Below are 18,341 nucleotides of genomic sequence, written 5' to 3'. Positions count from 1 at the left end.
ATGGCAGGATCATAAGGAAAACACATATGCACAAACAAAGATTTTGTGTTTATACACCTGTCCTCTCTGATGGAGAGAGTACCCAGGCTTGCTCTGACACTTCGTGATTGCACATTCCAAATTCCATCCTAAGACAGAAAGCACTGGCTTCAACAAAAACATCTCAATTTTAAAGTAAATGAGGCAGACAAGAGGAAGGTTCTAAGACACGGTTCTAAAACTGTGTTTGTGACACCCTAGGGCCCCTCAATGACATCTAACTGTACACAGCAAGTTGAGGTGCTCTGTGACAAAACCTCTTATTTCTTTTATATATTGAATTCTGGGTAGGATCTTATTTTTTTGTTTGCCTGAAAATATCTATATTATGTCTTCATTTTTGAAGGATATTTTCACTGATTATAGATTTTTTAATTACATTTTTATGAAGTATAGTTGATGTACAGTATTATATAAGCTACAGATGTAAGGGTCTCATTTGAAAAAAAACCTGCTGCTTAAAAGGGAGCAAATTACCCATGTATATCATCCTTTAAAAAGTAATTTTTGGGGGGTGCCATATTTTAGGGGGAGTTTGCTTATGATAAATAAATAGCTTATTTGAAGTAGAAAATTTGAAATACTATTGCAGCAAAATTTGGAAGACAAATAATGAACTGTAATTCCAGAAAAAAAAATCAGTGTCTAACATATTGGAATGTAGCTTGTTTCAATCCAAGTTACCTATACACCTATGTGCATGTCAGGTATATTGGGATTGTGCTTTCATATTATTTGGTAATTGTCTATTTCACTTAATATATTCTAAAGTGTTCATATCAGTAAGTGTTCTTCAACCAAAAAAAAAAAGAGAGAGAGAGAGAAGATAATACTTCTTTTCAGACAAAAGCCTGTACATGGATGATTATACAAGCTTGATTCATAATCACCAAAACCTAAAAGCAACCAAAATATCCTTCAGTAGGTGAATGGATAAATGAATGGTGGTCCATCCAGACAATGCAATATTATTCAGCACTAAAAACAAATTAGCTATCAAGACATCAAAAGAAATGAGGGACCATTACATATGTATTACTAACAGAAGCAATCTGAGAAGACTCCATACTGTGTAGTTTAAACTAAATGACATTCTGGAGAAGGCAAACTATGGGAACAGCAGAAAGACCACTGGCTGCCCAGATGGGAGGGAAGGTGGGAGGGAGGGAAGGACGAATAGGCACAGGGGATTCTCAGGATGGTGAAAATACTCTGCATGATATTATAATGGTTGATACCTGGTATTAAACATTTGAGCAAGCCCATAGAATGTACAACATCAAGAATAAGCCCTGATGTAAACTATAGACTTCATGGGTCCATCAGTTGTAACAAATGTACCACTTTGGTGGAGAAGTCAATAATGGGAAAGGCTGCATGAGGTAGGGGGCAAAAATATATGAGAAAACTGAACCTTCCTCTCAATTTTGCTATGAACCTAAAAAAAATATGCTCTTAAAAGTCTTGGTTTAGAAATTGTTTCACAAAAAAAGTCAAAAACAAAAATTAAGTATTATTATAAATAGAAATATGAAGACTGAGGAGTAGCTACTGGTTTGGTCACAGTGGTCCTTAGGTGACCTTGGCAGTGACCTTAGCAGAAGCCATCTCAGTAAAAGTTTGGTCACAGAGAGTTGAGAAGTGAACAGGATATGGAATGTCTCTGAACGTAAGGACAGTTCTTTCAAGTGGTTTGACTGTCAAGGGAAGGAGGGAGTGTAGATGTCCCATGACTGTGGGGTCAGGAAGGTTTTGTTGTGTTGTTTTGTCTTGTTTCAAAGATGAAAAGGGGTTGAAAAGACCAAAAGAGAAAACAAAGAAATACTAGACATTCCATATGGTAAGTAACTTGGGATAATTTTAGTCAAAGAAAATAATGATGAAGATCATTTAAGTGAAAATTTTACCAAACTTTTTCTCTTGGCCAGGTGTAGCGTTAGGTGGGGGAAAATGAGAAGGGCTTCTCTGAACCCCTGACCTTTGCAGCTGCAGCCTGGACTCAGCTGGTCTCTATTACAACCATCCTTGTGCCTGAGGCCCAGCCCACGACCTGGAGGCAGCCTGAATCAGGAGCATAATGGGAGTTTAGCCTCAAAGGACAAGATAATCTTTGAGGATCCTTTCAGAGACATTCTAATAACTAATTTCCATGGGTTTTGTTGTTGTTGTTAAAGAGAAATGAAAGCCTCATGGGATCTGGCAACAAACTAAGTCTGAGATTTGGCATTACACCTCTTGAGCATGTTCAAAACTGCTTAATAGCTGCCTGCTGCTGCTGCTGCTAAGTCACTTCAGTCATGTCTGACTCTGTGCGACCCCATGGATGGCAGCCCACGAGGCTCCCCCCGTCCCTGGGATTCTCCAGGCAAGAACACTGGAGTGGGTTGCCATTTCCTTCTCCAATGCATGAAAGTGAAAAATGAAAGTGAAGTCGCTCAGTTGTGTCCGACTCTTAGCGACCCCATGGACTACAGCCCACCAGGCCCTCCGTCCATGGGATTTTCCAGGCAAGAGTACTGGAGTGGGGTGCCATTGCCTTCTCCAACAGCTGCCTACTCCCTCCCAACCTTCCCTTGCTTTTGCTTACAATAGCTGGACCTGTTTGAGACATTATCACAGAATGATGGGAGGCAGGAAATCCTTCCCACCATCACAAGAATAGAATGGGTCATGGATGCTTAAGAGCTCCAACAGTACTTATGAAGATTGTCCATAAAAGATATCCCAGGTTGGAACTTCCCAGCAGGACAGTCCAATGGTTAAGGTTCTATGCTTCCAATGCAGCGGGCATGGGTTCCATCCCTAGTTGGGAAACTAAGATCCCACATGCTGTACAACACCCTCCACCCCAAAGAAAAAGATAGCACAGGTACGAAAAAGAAAAGGTGAAAGTTGCTTGGTCGTGTCTGACTCTTTGTGACCCATGGACTGTAGCCCACCAGGCACCTCTGTCCATGGAAATCTCCAGGCAAGAATACTGGAGTGGATAGCCATTCCCTTCTCCAGGGGACCTTCCTGATCCAGGGATTGAATTCGGGTCTCCTGCGTTGCAGGCAGATTCTTTACTGTCTGAGCCACCAGGGAAGCCCAGGCATATACATCACTCAGTAACTAGAGCAAGGGCTAGTTGAGTGAGGAAATATTTCCCCTTAACCCAATTGATAGAAGAACCCTAGTTCCCAAGGGTAGTTTAACAGCTATGGAAGATGCTGAGCTACTGTTCATATCAGAAGACCAAGCCTTGGGCTGCCAGGAAAATAAAAACAGCCTTAGTCTCAGTTTTCTGGAAACTGGGGCTAACAGAATATAAAGGGAGATTTATGTAGCCTTTGGTATTAACTTCATTGAGCACTGGTCTGAAAACAGAGCGGGAACTGAATGATTACAGTAGAGATAGGAACTAAAAGCAGAGATATTAGCCCATTGGCTGAAGAAATGGAGAAAATACCAATGGCTCCTTTTAAGTAAAGGGAGAGATGAATGAACCTAGATTTTTTTGTGACAAGGGGAAAAATCTCTGAGCAGTTGATAATTGGAGACATCATCTTGCATAATAATTTTAAAGTAATTTAAATAATTTGGAAAAATTTCCTTACCAAATTCTGAGCAAAATAGATCAGAGTCCATTATGCTCAGCATTCTCATCATCCATCTCTGTCCCCGTGTTTGATTTCCAGGTAGAAGAGCACATCACCATCGGGCAGGATTCTCTAAGAAAGGATGAAGAAGAGGAGGATGATCAAGAAACACATCGAAAAGGGTACAGGTTCAAACCATAGAAATGTTCTTGGGCTTCCCTGGTGGCTCAGACAGTAATGAATCCACCTGCAATTCAGGAGACCTGGATTCAATCTCTGGTTTTGGAATATCCCCTGGGAGAGGGCATGGCAACTCACACTAGTATTCTTGCCTGGAGAATCCTCAGGAACAGAGGAGCCTGGCAGATTACTGTCCATGGAGTAAGTGACTAAGCACGAACAGTACCTCCTAAGCAAAGTAGTTTTGCCACTTTTTTATTCTCATCTAATTTTTAACATTAATTATAATTTATCATAAGACTTCCCTGGTGGCTCAGAGGTTAAAACCTCTGCCTGAAACTCATGAGACCCGGCTTCGATCCCTGGGTCGGGAAGATCTGACCTAGAGCCTTAGAAAGCATCACTATGAACAAAGCTAGTGGAGGTGATGGAATTCCAGTTGAGCTATTCCAAATCCTGAAAGATGATGCTGTGAAAGTGCTGCACTCAATATGCCAGCAAATTTGGAAAACTCAGCAGTGGCCACAGGACTGGAAAAGGTCACTTTTCATTCCAATCCCAAAGAAAGGCAATGCCAAAGAATGCTCAAACTACCACACAATTGCACTCATCTCATATGCTAGTAAAGTAATGCTCAAAATTCTCCAAGCCAGGCTTCAGCAATATGTGAACCGTGAACTTCCTGATGTTCAAGCAGTTTTAGAAAAGGCAGAGGAACCAGAGATCAAATTGCCAACATCTGCTGGATCATGGAAAAAGCAAGAGAGTTCCAGAAAAACATCTATTTCTGCTTTATTGACTATGCCAAAGCCTTTGACTGTGTGGATCACAATAAACTGTGGAAAATTCTTCAAGAGATGGGAATACCAGAACACCTGATCTGCCTCTTGAGAAATTTGTATGCAGGTCAGGAAGTAACAGTTAGAACTAGACATGGAACAACAAACTGGTTCCAAATAGGAAAAGGAGTTCATCAAGGCTGTATATTGTCACCCTGTTTATTTAACTTATATGCAGAGTACATCATGAGAAACGCTGGACTGGAAGAAACACAAACTGGAATCAAGATTGCCGGGAGAAATATCAATAACCTCAGCTATGCAGATGACACCACCCTTATGGCAGAAAGTGAAGAGGAACTTAAAAGCCTCTTGATGAAAGTGAAAGTGGAGAGTGAAAAAGTTGGCTTAAAGCTCAACATTCAGAAAACGAAGATCATGGCATCCAGTCCCACCACTTCATGGGAAATAGATGGGGAAACAGTGGAAACAGTGTCAGACTTTATTTTTCTGGGCTCCAAAATCACTACAGATGGTGACTGCAGCCATGAAATTAAAAGACGCTTACTCCTTGGAAGGAAAGTTATGAGCAACCTAGATAGCATATTGAAAAGCAGAGACATTACTTTGCCAACAGAGGTTCGTCTAGTCAAGACTATGGTTTTTCCTGTGGTCAGGATGTAAGAGTTGGACTGTGAGGAAGGCTGAGCGCCGAAGAATTGATGCTTTTGAACTGTGGTGCTGGAGAAGACTCTTGAGAGTCCCTTGGACTGCAAGGAGATCCAACCAGTCCATTCTGAAGGAGATCAGCTCTGGGATTTCTTTGGAAGGAATGATGCTAAAGCTGAAACTCCAGTACTTTGGCCACCTCATGCGAAGAGTTGACTTATTGGAAAAGACTCTGATGCTGGGAGGGATTGGGGGCAGAAGGAGAAGGGGACGACAGAGGATGAGATGGCTGGATGGCATCACTGACTCGATGGACATGAGTCTGAGTGAACTCCGGGAGTTGGTGATGGACAGGGAGCCCTGGCATGCTGCAGTCCATGGGGTCGCAAAGAGTCAGACACGACTGAGCGACTGATCTGATCTGATCTGATGATTTATCAGAGATAGTCACCACCAATCTCCCCTGCCTACTACCCACCTAACAGCATTTTCAGAAAAATTAATGAAACTCTAGTATAATCAATGTGGTAAATTCAAATTGCTGATGTCCTAGGAACCCAATATCCAGGACAGTCTTCTAATTAAAGCTGTAAATTGCCAACTAATTGCCCCAGTCCATGCAAAAGTAGTTAATTCATCTTCTCAATGTTCAATCAATGAGCAATTGATTTCTCAAAACCCAATTCACTTTTAGTCCCAACAAACTTGCTCTTACCTCATGGTATCATGAAAATAGTCCACGTCCTTATCACTCATTAGCAGGAGAGGCAAATTATTACTTTTATTTTTTGGACCACAAAAATGAAGCTCAGACTTAGCCAAGGGTTTGTCAGCTGCAAAAAAAGCTATTTTAAATTTCAGCTTCTGATTCCTAGTCCAAGACTTTCTCTATCATAACACTAAAGTATTTGTAAATTTTCTAAATTCCTATTTAAATTTGGTGTTAATTCCTGAGTCTCTGAGGAACTTGTGTATCAGAAGATAGAGCTGGTCAAAATTCAGATTGAAAGTTCTTGTCACATATACATCATAAAGAATTTTTACCACCGTGAGAACCTACTGTATAACACAGGGAGCTCTACTCAGTACTCTGTGGTGACCTAAATGGGAAGGAAATCCAAAAAAGAGTGGTTATATGTATACATATAGGTGATTCACTTTCCTGTACAGCAGAAACTAACACAACACTGTAAAGCAGCTTATACTCCAATAAAAATTTTCTTTTTAAAAAGAATTTTTACCATGTTGGAAACCTGAATTCAGTTTCATCCTCATTTTAGTTCAAGAATCTCTGACCCTTGGGGCCAAGAGATTCTCTTGGGTGGTCAGAGGTACTCAGGTTTCATCAATGTTAATGGATGGAAAAACAACCACCAAGAGATTTGGAGTCATTCAGCCTAGATAACCAAATGGCCAAAGTGACTATTTCTAGCCACTTGCTTTTTTTGCAGTGTCAGGTTGCTGTAATGGACTATACACACTCCCTGCAATTAAACAGTCTGGTGCATTTGACCTAGAGTAGATGGATGTGCTCTATTGAATGTTGCTGTCTGACGCTGCTGCCTTATAACACTATATCTGCAACTGAGGACAATGTATGAGCAGCCTGTCCTAAACTAGACCACGAAAAATGTAGTCTTTATTGTACTTATACTCCCTCAACATGTTCTAGAACAATGCCACTAATTCTCAGTACACCAATTCATACACATACATAAGACAAAATGTTCATGAAATAATGCCTGTCATCACTATGTGTGACATACTCTGAGATGTCCTATTCTTTTGTTTAAGGACAATTATCACACACTGTATCAAAAACTTCACAACTCACGAATGGGTCCCAACCCACAGCTGTAAAATATTGTTCCAGAAAAGCAATAAGAACTACCATTTCATTTATCTAAGAATTCAACAAAGGCCTGTCAAGCACTCAGTGTCCAAGCTGCTGATGTTGGGCTCAGACATCTATTCTCCATGAAGTTAACAGTCAGTCAAGGCTTCATAACAAAAGAGATAGTAGGAATCATCTCCTACTATCTTTGATTTTGAAGGATTGTCTCCTTCATAATCAAAGGAGATAGTAGGAAGAGGTTGCAGAGGACTACCTCTGTCTGAGGAAATGCAAGAAGGCTTTGCGGAAGCGAAGGGCTTGAGCAGTGCCCTGAACCATGAAGGGGACGGTGACATGGACACGTGGGCATGACTGCTGGAGGGAGGGGAACTGGAGAATGTTTACCAAGGGGCTGGGAGGTCCCAGCTGGGGTCTGAGTCCTTTGAGATCCTGGAGATTGTGAATCTTCTATACAGGAGACAGGGTTATCTTAGAAATCCTGTCCAATGGCCTGAAAGTGGTCATGATTAAATGTGCAAGTAAATTCCTTCCGTTTAGCCTCAAGTAGGAGAGGAGAGGCCTGCGTTGGGAGGCACACTGAGGAAAGAGGTGTATGCAGGGAAGCCAGGGTTCAAAGCAAGCACAGGGCGACTGGGAACACCAGGGAGAAGAAAGGACAGTTGTTGTGGGTACCACCCTGGGACCTCTCCAGACTCCCTTACTGGTGTACACCATCTTCCTTGGAAGAAGTGATCAGATGCACACATGGCTTGCACACTCCACACCACCCTGTAACAAAGCTCTGGGCAGAAACAAAGACATCAACAATTCCAGAACCTTCTGAGAAAGCTATATCACAACCCATTGGTTGACAGCCCTCAAATCCCCAAAATCCTACTTCACTTTTCAAGCATCTTGTGAAGACAGTCACCCTTCCACTAGAGAGGGGGTGATCTAGCCTAGTGAGAAACAGTCTCATCCTATGATTCATTCTCAGCTTTTGGTTGGTTATCCTGTCCTCTGCTTTATTTCTGGGAGCACATTTTCTGCATCTCCATAATCCCTCAGAGCTTGGCACATCCATTCAGCAAAGGTTGAGCCAAACCATGGCTGATTTTGGTCTAAAATGAAATGAGTTTCTTATTTCTATTTTGTAGGACACATACCTCATGAATATGTTTACCTGATGACTTACAAAGCCTAATCTACTATCGCTTTAGCGTGCCAGGACATGTCGTGTATGTGGTGTTTACATCTGCCTACTTCTTGCCTTTGTGTTGTTACAGGTGCCTGGAAAGGATGTGTGGGAGGATGTCTGATTTTTGTAGGGAACACAAAACAACCCTTCGGTACATCATCTGGGGCATTTTAATAGCAGGTAAATAGCAAAAGGGAATGGGATACTAGTGTCTCTTTTCCAGGTTCTCGCAAATATCAGTTTTCTGTAGAAAACAAATAAGTCTTCCCTTCCCTGAATCATCTGTGAGTCATCCAGAGAGGAGAGAATTTCACCAAAAAGCCCCTGAGTGGTGGGTCTCGGCTTGAAATGCCCATGTAGATAGCTGTTCTGCGTGCTAAGGCACTTCAGTTGTGTCTGACTCTTGAGACCCTATAGACTGTAGCCTGCCAGGCTCCTCTGTCCATGGGATTCTCCAGGTAAGAATTCTGGAGGGGGTTGCGATGCCCTCCTCCAGGGCATCTTCCCAACCCAGGGATCGAAGCCAGGTCTCTTGCACTGCAGGCAGACTCTTTGCCACTGAGCCACCAGGGGAAAGCCCCATGTCCTGTTTATGCAGCCAGCAGCTGACTTTTTAGATCACCTACTCCCATAGTCTTTGTTAATGTGGTATGGATTTGAGGGTTGGATAATGCAAATTCAGGTAACTGGAAAAATGGTGACAATCACAAGGCAGCAACCTAATTGAAGGGGTGAAATATCTGATCAATTACTGCTTTATATGAACACAGAACAAGGAGGAGCCTAGGGTCACGAAGCCCTCTCCTCCTACCTGAAAGCCGGACCAGGGTGTCTTCACAGATGAGCAGGTGTTCTGCTTTGACTCCCTCCAAACAAAAGGCTCCAGGGCCCATTTCAAAGACCATTCCTGTCTATAAAATGTGAGCCCTCCCACTCAAGTCCATGGACATTAGTCCAAGATGGCTGGCCCCAAGAGGTCAGTGGTTTTCCGGTCTCACACTGCCAGAACAGGGAGCATCAGGGTTGAAAGCATGCTTGCTTGCTTTCTACCAGCCCAAATAGTATTTTGCAGACCATACTCAAAACTACACAGCTATGCCATTGTAGTACAAACTAAGCAGATGGTGTGGCCATGTGCCAAGGCAACTTTATTTGTAGACTACAAATACAAATATACAAATACAACTGTACTTGCCACCTACAAAAACAAGTGGAAGGCCAAATTTAACTTGCAAACAAAGCCATGTTTGCCAACTTTTAATGGAAAACCTTGTGTTCTTATCCCAGAATCTCCTCTTCTAAAACTATCAGCCTAGTCATCACCCACCTCTTTCCTTTAGAGATTCTGTAGCATGTCGGTGTTGTGGCATTCAGAGATTTTCCTACTCAAGTTTAGGCCAAATCTGGGCCACAAACCAGGAGACTCAATAATTTTTGCCAGTGGTTGCTTTGGTGCCTGGCCTTTCTCTGTAGAAGCTCATCTGCTGAGTCTGGGTATCAGAAAAAGTAGTCAGTACTAAGCAAGAGGCTTCCCTGGTGGCTCAGATGGTAAAGAATCTGCCTGCAGTGCAGAAGACCCGGGTTCAATCAATAGGTTGGTAAGATCCCCTGGAGAAGGGCATGGCAGCCCACTCCAGTATTCTTGCCTGGAGAATTCCATGGACAGAAAAGCTGGGAAGCTATAATCTATAGTGTCACACAGACTTAGACTTGGCACTAAAGTGACTTAGCTGCACCCACTAAGCAAGAGCCCCAGCGATCAAGCAACAAGATTCAGGAATTCAGAAGTTTCCTTAAGAAAAAAAACCTGGCACCCTGTGCTTCTAGCATTCTTGGAGAGACTATTTAAAAAAAATAAAAAATAAAGGAATTTGACCCACAATACAATCCTTATCATCAGAAGGGCCAATAGCTATGTCAAGAGCACCCCTGTGTTCAATGATTTCCTGGTGGGCCCTGCCCTTGGCTGAGCCAGATCAGTGCTGGAGGCTGGTCTCCAGCTGACTGGTGATGTTCACTGTCTGTGTTTGCTTCCTGCACAGGTTACCTGGCCCTGGTGATTGCAGCCTGTGTGATGAACTTTCACAGAGCCCTTCCTCTTTTCGTGATCACCGTGGTTGCCATCTTCTTTGTGGTCTGGGATCACCTCATGGCCAAATATGAGTCTCAGATAGCCAGGTTCCTGTCTCCAGGCCAAAGGCTACTGGACAGCCATTGGTTCTGGTTGAAGTGGTAAATGCACTCAGTTCTTTTATTGTGGTTGAGAGGGATGTTAGTCTTTTGCAACACTGTTCCATAGATTCATTCTAAAATTGCTTCCTCATTGATGGGATACTAAAGCTAGGAACAACCCAGGGAATAATTCATTAAAAAAAATTTTTTTAAACCTTCATTTTATAATCAGGACATGAAGGCCTAGATCAGGCAGTGATTCATGCAAGATGTGCTCAAATGCCCCTACAAACTGCCTTCATTTCAAGTGCCACTAAATGATAAAATGTTGTCCAAAAGTTGGGATGGTTCTGACTTGAAGGGGTGACTTTCTCTCTGGGCATCTGTAAATTATTAAAATCAACTCTCTCTTATAGGACCCCTGTCCTGCAGGTGACTGTTCAGGGCTTTTCTTTCAGTCTGTCTCTTTGGGACCCCCCCCCCCCCCCTGCCTGCAGGTGGCCCTGCAGGGTAGGACCCAGAACCTATTCTCCTCAGTATGGCCAACATGGGATCTACCAAGAAAGTTCACACATTCTTGGCCTAATGACCAGAGTTGTACAATCCCAACAGAGCATCCTCTCCAGCTCTGCCATTTACTGAATCACTCCTGTTTTGCCCACTGGGTTCTCCAGGGAGTCAGAACCAGGTCTAAAATCTGACTTAGCTCTCCGAGGCTTGGGTGGGTCCCCCAATGCAGAGGACACATTTCAAGTTCTTCCTTGAGAGGAAGAAGGTAATGCTTCACCCATCTCCCTAAATGGAGGAGAGAATTCCCAGCAGCTCTCAGGAAGAAATCACCAGATTTCTTCTCCAGGCATCCTTTCTCCTCTCTGACCCCTTTATGAATACTACACCAGCAGAGTCCAAGAGTTGTGGAGTATTGGGGATACATTGCTTCATTTTTTGACTATGTGCCTTTCTAGCTACACCCAAAGAGAGTCTTTTGCAATTTCTAGACACATAATTTCCAAGTGCCAGGATGTGTTTCTCAATATGTTTTTTTGGGGTTTTTTTTTGTACATTTAAGCCTGATTAAGATTTCCACGTTAGCACAACAAATGATGCCAAAGCATCCTTCCTGATTTTCTTAGGGTGATATGGGGCTGCCTAATCCTGGGAGTTATTCTCTGGCTGGTCTTTGACACTGCCAAACTGGGCCAACAGCAGCTGGTGTCTTTTGGAGGACTCATAATATACACTTCCCTAACATTTCTATTTTCCAAGCACCCAACCAAAGTAAGTATGAAATCAATCATTTTTTTTTCTCCTTTTTTCCCCTCATGTGTAAATTGCTCAAAGTAATGAGTATGAAAGAATTGAACTGCTATTCCATATTTTTCTTACCTTGCTATGATATTTTAAATGGCTAAGGTGCCCTTTTCCTGAATGGTAATAGTTCTATTACTCTACCTTTTTCATTCTCAGTAATTTTCCAGTTGTTCAACCAGTGAAATATTCTCTTCTGTCAAGTCTGATTTCTACTTCTGTATCCCCATCCCCACCCCCATTAAACACCCATACAAAGAAAACTCATTCATTTTGATCCAAATTTCTTCAGGTCAGTAAATAACAATATTCTACCATTGGATTCTGCAGTTTATCAAATTTCTATTTGCCGTTGAGGTTATTTTGCTCCAAAAATTTGTCCTTAAGCAGTTTTGTTTACATTGAATTCCATTCTTATCCTTGTTTTTATCATCCTGGAACCCACTAAATCGGCAAGAATTTTGAGATATTAAAACTTTCACATATGATTCATAACAGCAAACTTTACTAGCTGAAAGTCTGAAGACTTTACTGGCTGAGTGATTGATCCAAAAAAAAGAGCATTAATCAAAGACCAAAGCCACTTGATAAGATCCAAATTGCTTTCCCTGTTTAGGTGAACATCTCCACTGCTTTCTGTGCCTCCAGTCCCATAGTTCTTTGCAGAGCACTCATCTCTGCACCAAAAATGAAAGCACTTGATTGTCCATTTACATGCTACACTCTCTTGGACTGCATTAGAGTTAATTGTGAAATTACAGTGAAATGAAAGCCCCTCCAAAGGGTGGAATTTCACTTAATTCACTTACAAATTGTCAGATCAACAAACCTTGGACACACAGAGAAGTCATGTTCAGCCTTTCCATTTTCCAGATGGGAAAATAATTATATGTATCTAATATTTACCACATGACCAGAAGACCAGATCCTTCCTCCTTTAATGACTCTAGTAAAACTACTCTTCATGTCTAAGTGATTTTATCATGACAAAATGGTTACATACGTTTCCAGGACTGAAGGCTTAAACTCAGGTTTAAGAAGAAATAATACAATTCTGAGATTTTTAGTATAATTCTGAGGGATTCTTTGCTCACAGCTGCTTTGGCCTCTGAAAGGTGAGTCACAAGCCATATCTGAGAAATTTCCAATAAAATAGTGATCCTCTGGTAATTTATGCTGAGTTTAGCATTCATTTTCTAATACGATGTCTCTTCTTCTTTCTGTATAGGTTTACTGGAGGCCTGTCTTTTGGGGAATTGGGTTACAGTTTCTTCTTGGCCTTTTGATACTAAGGACAGAACCTGGATTTATGGCTTTTGATTGGTTGGGCAAACAAGTTCAGGTAAGTTCAGTTCAAAGGACTACCTTGTTTTTTATAGTGCTTTTAACATTTAAATATAAGCCTTAAGATACGTCAGAAATAAGTTTATTTATCTGCATTCAGTTCAGTTCAGTCACTCAGTCATGTCACACTCTTTGAGACCCCATGGACTGCAGCACGCCAGGCCTTCCTGTCCATCACCAACTCCCGGAGTTCACTCAACTCATGTCCATTGAGTTGGTGATGCTATCCAACCATCTCATCCTCTGTCATCCCCTTCTCCTCCTGCCCTCAATCTTTCCCAGCATCAGGGTCTTTTCAAATAAGTCAGCTCTTCGTATCAGGTGGCCAAAGTATTAGAGTTTCAGCTTCAGCATCAGTCCTTCCAATGAACTCAGGACTGATCTCCTTTAGGATGGACTGGTTGGATCTCCTTGCAGTTCAAGGGACGCTCAAGAGTCTTCTCCAACACCACAGTTCAAAAGCATCAATTCTTCGGTGCTCAGCTTTCTTTATAGTCAAACTCTCACATCTGTACATGACTACTGGAAAAACCATAGCCTTGACTAGACGGACCTTTGTTGGCAAAGTAATGTCTCTGCTTTTCAATATGTCTCTGCTGTCTAGGTTGGTCGTAACTTTGCTTCCAAGGAGTAAGCATCTTTTAATTTCATGGCTGCAGTCACCATATGCAGTGATTTTGGAACCCAAAATAATAAAATCAGCCACTGTTTCCCCATCTATTTGTCATGAAGTGATGGGACCAGATGCCATGATCTTAGTTTTCTGAATGTTGAGCTTTAAGCCAACTTTCTCACTCTCTTCTTTCACTTTCATCAAGAGGCTTTTGAGTTCCTCTTCACTTTCTGCCATAAGGGTGGTGTCATCTGCATATCTGAGGTTATTGAGATTTCTCCTGGCAATCTTGATTCCAGCTTGTGCTTCTTCCAGCCCAGCGTTTCCCATCATGTACTCTGCATAGAAGGTAAATAAGCAGGGTGACAATATACAGCCTTGATGTACTCCTTTTCCTATTTGGTTGATTCAAATTTTAATTCCATAGCATGAGTTAGACAAATAATTTTGTTTATGTGGAATATGTTAATCTGCCAAGTTCATTATTATTTTGGTTGTCCCTTTCCCATATCATGGGCTTCCCTGCCCGTGGGAGACCTGGGTTCAATCCCTGGGCTGGGAAGATCCCCTGGAGGAGGACATGGCAACCCACTCCAGTGTTCTACTCTGGAGAATCCCCATGGACAAAGGAGCCCGACAGGGGTTTGCAAGTCCATGGGGTCACAAAGAGTCAGACACAACTGAATGACTAAGTACCCATGACATCACTTCTCTATCTCATTCGACCCCTGCATCCTGTCCCAGGGGCCACTCTTCTAAGATGCTTCCCCAAACAGAGAAACAAACCTCTATGCATCCAGTAGTAACTAGTACCCGCCATGTACCATCTATGTCTTCTGGAGCAAAGTATCACACCCAGATTATTCTTTAGCACCCTAGAGTCAAAGTGAATGTCAGAAATGCCAGGAACCGTATGCAGCTACAGTCCTAAAATATACTTCCTGGCCATCTATCTACTGGAGGGGGAAAGTTAAGAAAATTAACTCTCTAAGTCTCTCCGCAAGTTTTCTGGGTCCTCACCCTCTGCAGAGCCTGGTTGTCTTGTGAATGGTAACTACTGTTTCAGTGTTTGTAATGATCTGCTCTTTTCCTTTCTGTAATTCAGACGTTCCTGGGGTACAGTGATGCTGGTGCTTCATTCGTCTTTGGTGAGAAATATACAGACCACTTTTTTGCATTCAAGGTAAAACCAAACACTTTTTTTCTGCGTAGACATTTCCTTTTAAGTGGCTTCTTCATCTGCAGATGTTCAGATAGGTCCTAACTGACCAGAACCCAGGCATGTCACAGGGGCACAGCACAGCACCATCCTTTCTCATTTACAATTTACCTGAAGTCAATGGGCTGAAAACATATTATTTTGTTATTATAACATTAAGGAAGACTTCCCCAGTGGTCCAATGGCTAAGACACTGAGCTCCCAATGCAGGGGGTCCGGGTTCAATGGTCAGGGAGCTAGATCCCACATGTCGCAACTAAGATTATGCATGCCACACTGAAGATCAAATATCCTGCCTGCCACAGGTAAGCCACGATGCAGCCAAATAAATAAATAATTTTTTTAACATTAAAGAGAACACGTAGAGGAAATCAGAAATATCAAAACATAGGCAGATCTCAGAGATGTTGCAAGTTCAGTTCCAGACTACCACAGTAAAGTGAATATCACAATAAAGCGATCACACAAACTTTTTGGTTTCCCAGTGCACATAAAAATTATGTTTACAACTCTACTGTCATCTATTAAGTGTGACATAGCAGTATATCTAAAAAAAAGTACATACCTTAATTTAAAATCACTTTATTGCTAAAAAAAAAATACCAGAACAATCACAATAGTAACATCAAAGATCACTGATCACCATAACAAACATAGTAATAATGAAAAAGTTTGAAATATTGTGAGCATTACCAACATGTAACCCAAAGACACAAAGTGAGCAAGTGCTGTTGGAAAAATGGTGCCAGTAGACTTGCTCAGTGAAGGAGTGCCATAGTCCTTCAATCTGTGAAACATACAACATGCAAGAAGCACAATAAAGTAAAGCACAACAAAACAAGCTATGCCTGTACTTTGGGGAGTTGCGTAACATTTGCTGATATACTTATGAAAGCTCCTATGGGGTAATAGGATCTGAGATTTCAGGGGAAAGAACATGAGGTACCTGGCAATGAATATGGCTGCTAATGACTTCCTGGTCCAGGCTCAGTGACAGCTCTGCACTCAGGATACTTCTTAATCGCAGACAAACTGGGACAGCTGGTCACCCACACCAACCTCTGTTCTTATAGAACCATCCCCGTGCTAAACCTTTCCCCTCTTTCCTTCAGTACTGCCTTCACCTTGGCAGGCCTGCAGGCCTGGCCTTCTCCCAACCACAGGAAGGATGTTATTTTACAGGGGAAAGGCAACTTGGCGACTTAGCCCCAAGGTCAGGCCTAATCAATTCTCTCCCAGGCCTCCCACGGCTCCAGGAAGCTCACCTTCCTCTGGGAAGTCCCTACAAATCCTTGATGATAAGTCAGAAAAAGCATTTGGCTTTTTCTTCAGATTTCTTTTTTATGGCATGCTACTGTTCCTACACTTTTTTATTGTTTTCTCACTCATGGACTCCATTTACCTCCAAATTACCTTGGCCAACTGCTATGCTGAATCTTTTTTTAAACTACTGATTTGATACTTTGGTGCTGAAATAACTAAGTCATCTCTGAAAGGTCCAGTGTTTACAAACTGAGATAGAAATATGTTCCTATCATGAATTGAATCCAGAATTACAAAAAATAAAATCACAAAGAAGGAGGAACTTGCTGTTCAGGCCGCACCACTGTCTTCAGACCTCCCCACCACCACCACCATCAACAACAACAAGAACAACACCTATCCTCTCCCCGAGGGCATCCTTTCTGCCAAAATAGATTCCCTGTGGGAATGTTAGTGAGATGAGCCCCTTTAACTCCTTGAAGCTTTCAGGAAGCCTCTGCCTGCCCATTAAAGCCAATAAAAGCACATAAATGAGTGCATTCTGAATAATGGCACAAAAAGTCTTTTACTATATATTATTAATAGAGTTTTCTAAATTAGATCCTGTACAAATTGTCTCCAGTCATTCTGTGTCTCTGGTGGCAGCTTGTTCCTGGCCATTTAGCTGGGAACAGAGGGAAAAGGAACAATGGAGTAGGGGTGGTGAGGGATCCAGACCACAACCCAGTGTGGTTCATGCAGGGTAGAAACTGCTCCCCGTAGAAACGCGAGCTGCATGGAAGGCATCCAAAGAGCATCAGGAAAAATCTAGAAAAAGACAACCTTCATTAACACAGAAATAGACTAGTTGCAAAGTCTAATCTTTGTATAATGATTCAAAAATCTGTAAGTAAAATATTCATTATTCTAAACACTAAATGCATGAATGCTTGCTCTATAGGAGGCATTATTTAAGTACCTACTGTGTCACTACTATGAATAAAGACCTGAGGTTGCTCGCAGTTAACCTTGATCCAGGTTGCTCTGATAATAAGTAGTGAATCCTATGTCTGTTGAATATCAGAATGACAAAGATATCTGCCAATGGTTTTCAGTTTCTTGATCTAATTATTATAAATTTCCTCCCCAAAATGTCGTTGCTTCTCTAGAAACTGAAGTAAGGAAAGCCCATCACAGTAGGATTTTTTTTAAGTTTCCTATGAAATACACTCAAGTTTATCCTGAACGAATTAGAAGAAACTGTATGTAGATGAGGAAATTGCCTGATAAAAGTGTTGTTTATTCAAGAGAAGTTTCTGGTATTTTGATGACATTTCAGAGGGGAAAAAGGAGACAGAAAGAAGCAGATTGATCTGAAACCTACTAGTACTGCTGGGATCAGTGTTAACCTGTGGCCACTCTTGTCCTCCACCCACCCCCAGGTCCTGCCCATTGTGATTTTCTTCAGCACTGTGATGTCCATGTTGTACTACCTCGGATTGATGCAGTGGATCATTAGAAAGGTACCGGGACTAGAAGGAAGTGGGTGACAGGGGCAGAGGTGATTATCTCAGGGACAAAGTCTTGAATGTCTTTTATCTGGATTTTTACAAACTGCCTTTCCCTTCGTACCAAAATCCACTCCTACCCCAAGGTATTAGATTCAAACCCCAAAATCCTCCATGGATCTACAGAAGGAATTTTATCTCCAGGATTTCTAATAACGCTGTGACTTGCGACTCCCTGGACATCTTCATGAAACCTCTGCAGTTACTCCTTTAGCCAAAGAATTGACTTCAAGAAGTTAGGACCAGATTGTCCTTTCATCTTGACTATCCACCCATGCCTTACACAAAGTCACTGCTTACCCTCAGATGATAACCCAAATGGATCTTCCTTGTCTAGGAGTTGCTAGAGAATCAAAGGAAGAAAGGAAAGCTGCTCTTCTCTCATGAGGGCTTTTGTCAGCATGCAAATTTTTTTTTTTTTAGGTCTGAAAAGCTCATCTCAGTCCTGCTGCCCCAACACTGTCAGTCCTACATCATATTATATTGCAAAACTCAGTAATTTGTAAGTTAGTTTAAATGCACTCAAGAACAAGGCAGCATATAGAAGTTTTGGGCAGAGCCACAACCCTCCTTTGATCCCTGTAAATAAATAAAATGG

At 41.9% G+C, this 18,341-nt stretch overlaps 1 protein-coding gene across 3 annotated transcripts in view; it reads left to right on the top strand.

Moving 5' to 3' along the window:
- The window catches only part of SLC28A3 (solute carrier family 28 member 3), a 77,190-nt gene that overhangs the window by 36,837 nt on the left and 22,012 nt on the right, over positions 1-18,341 (top strand). For all 3 annotated transcript variants that reach the window (XM_086416838.1, XM_086416839.1, XM_086416837.1), the window contains 7 exons: positions 3,717-3,799; positions 8,366-8,457; positions 10,320-10,509; positions 11,583-11,727; positions 12,986-13,099; positions 14,820-14,897; positions 17,618-17,698. In XM_086416838.1, the coding sequence (XP_086272964.1) occupies positions 3,717-3,799; positions 8,366-8,457; positions 10,320-10,509; positions 11,583-11,727; positions 12,986-13,099; positions 14,820-14,897; positions 17,618-17,698 (783 nt within the window). The remainder of the gene's footprint in view (positions 1-3,716; positions 3,800-8,365; positions 8,458-10,319; positions 10,510-11,582; positions 11,728-12,985; positions 13,100-14,819; positions 14,898-17,617; positions 17,699-18,341) is intronic.

The sequence above is a fragment of the Bos grunniens genome, chromosome 8, assembly GCF_055505025.1.
Source record: "Bos grunniens cultivar Pamir isolate PY7600 chromosome 8, Bosgru_T2T1.0, whole genome shotgun sequence".
NCBI classification, from domain to species: Eukaryota; Metazoa; Chordata; class Mammalia; order Artiodactyla; family Bovidae; genus Bos; species Bos grunniens.
This window is presented reverse-complemented; position numbering and strand designations above follow the sequence as displayed.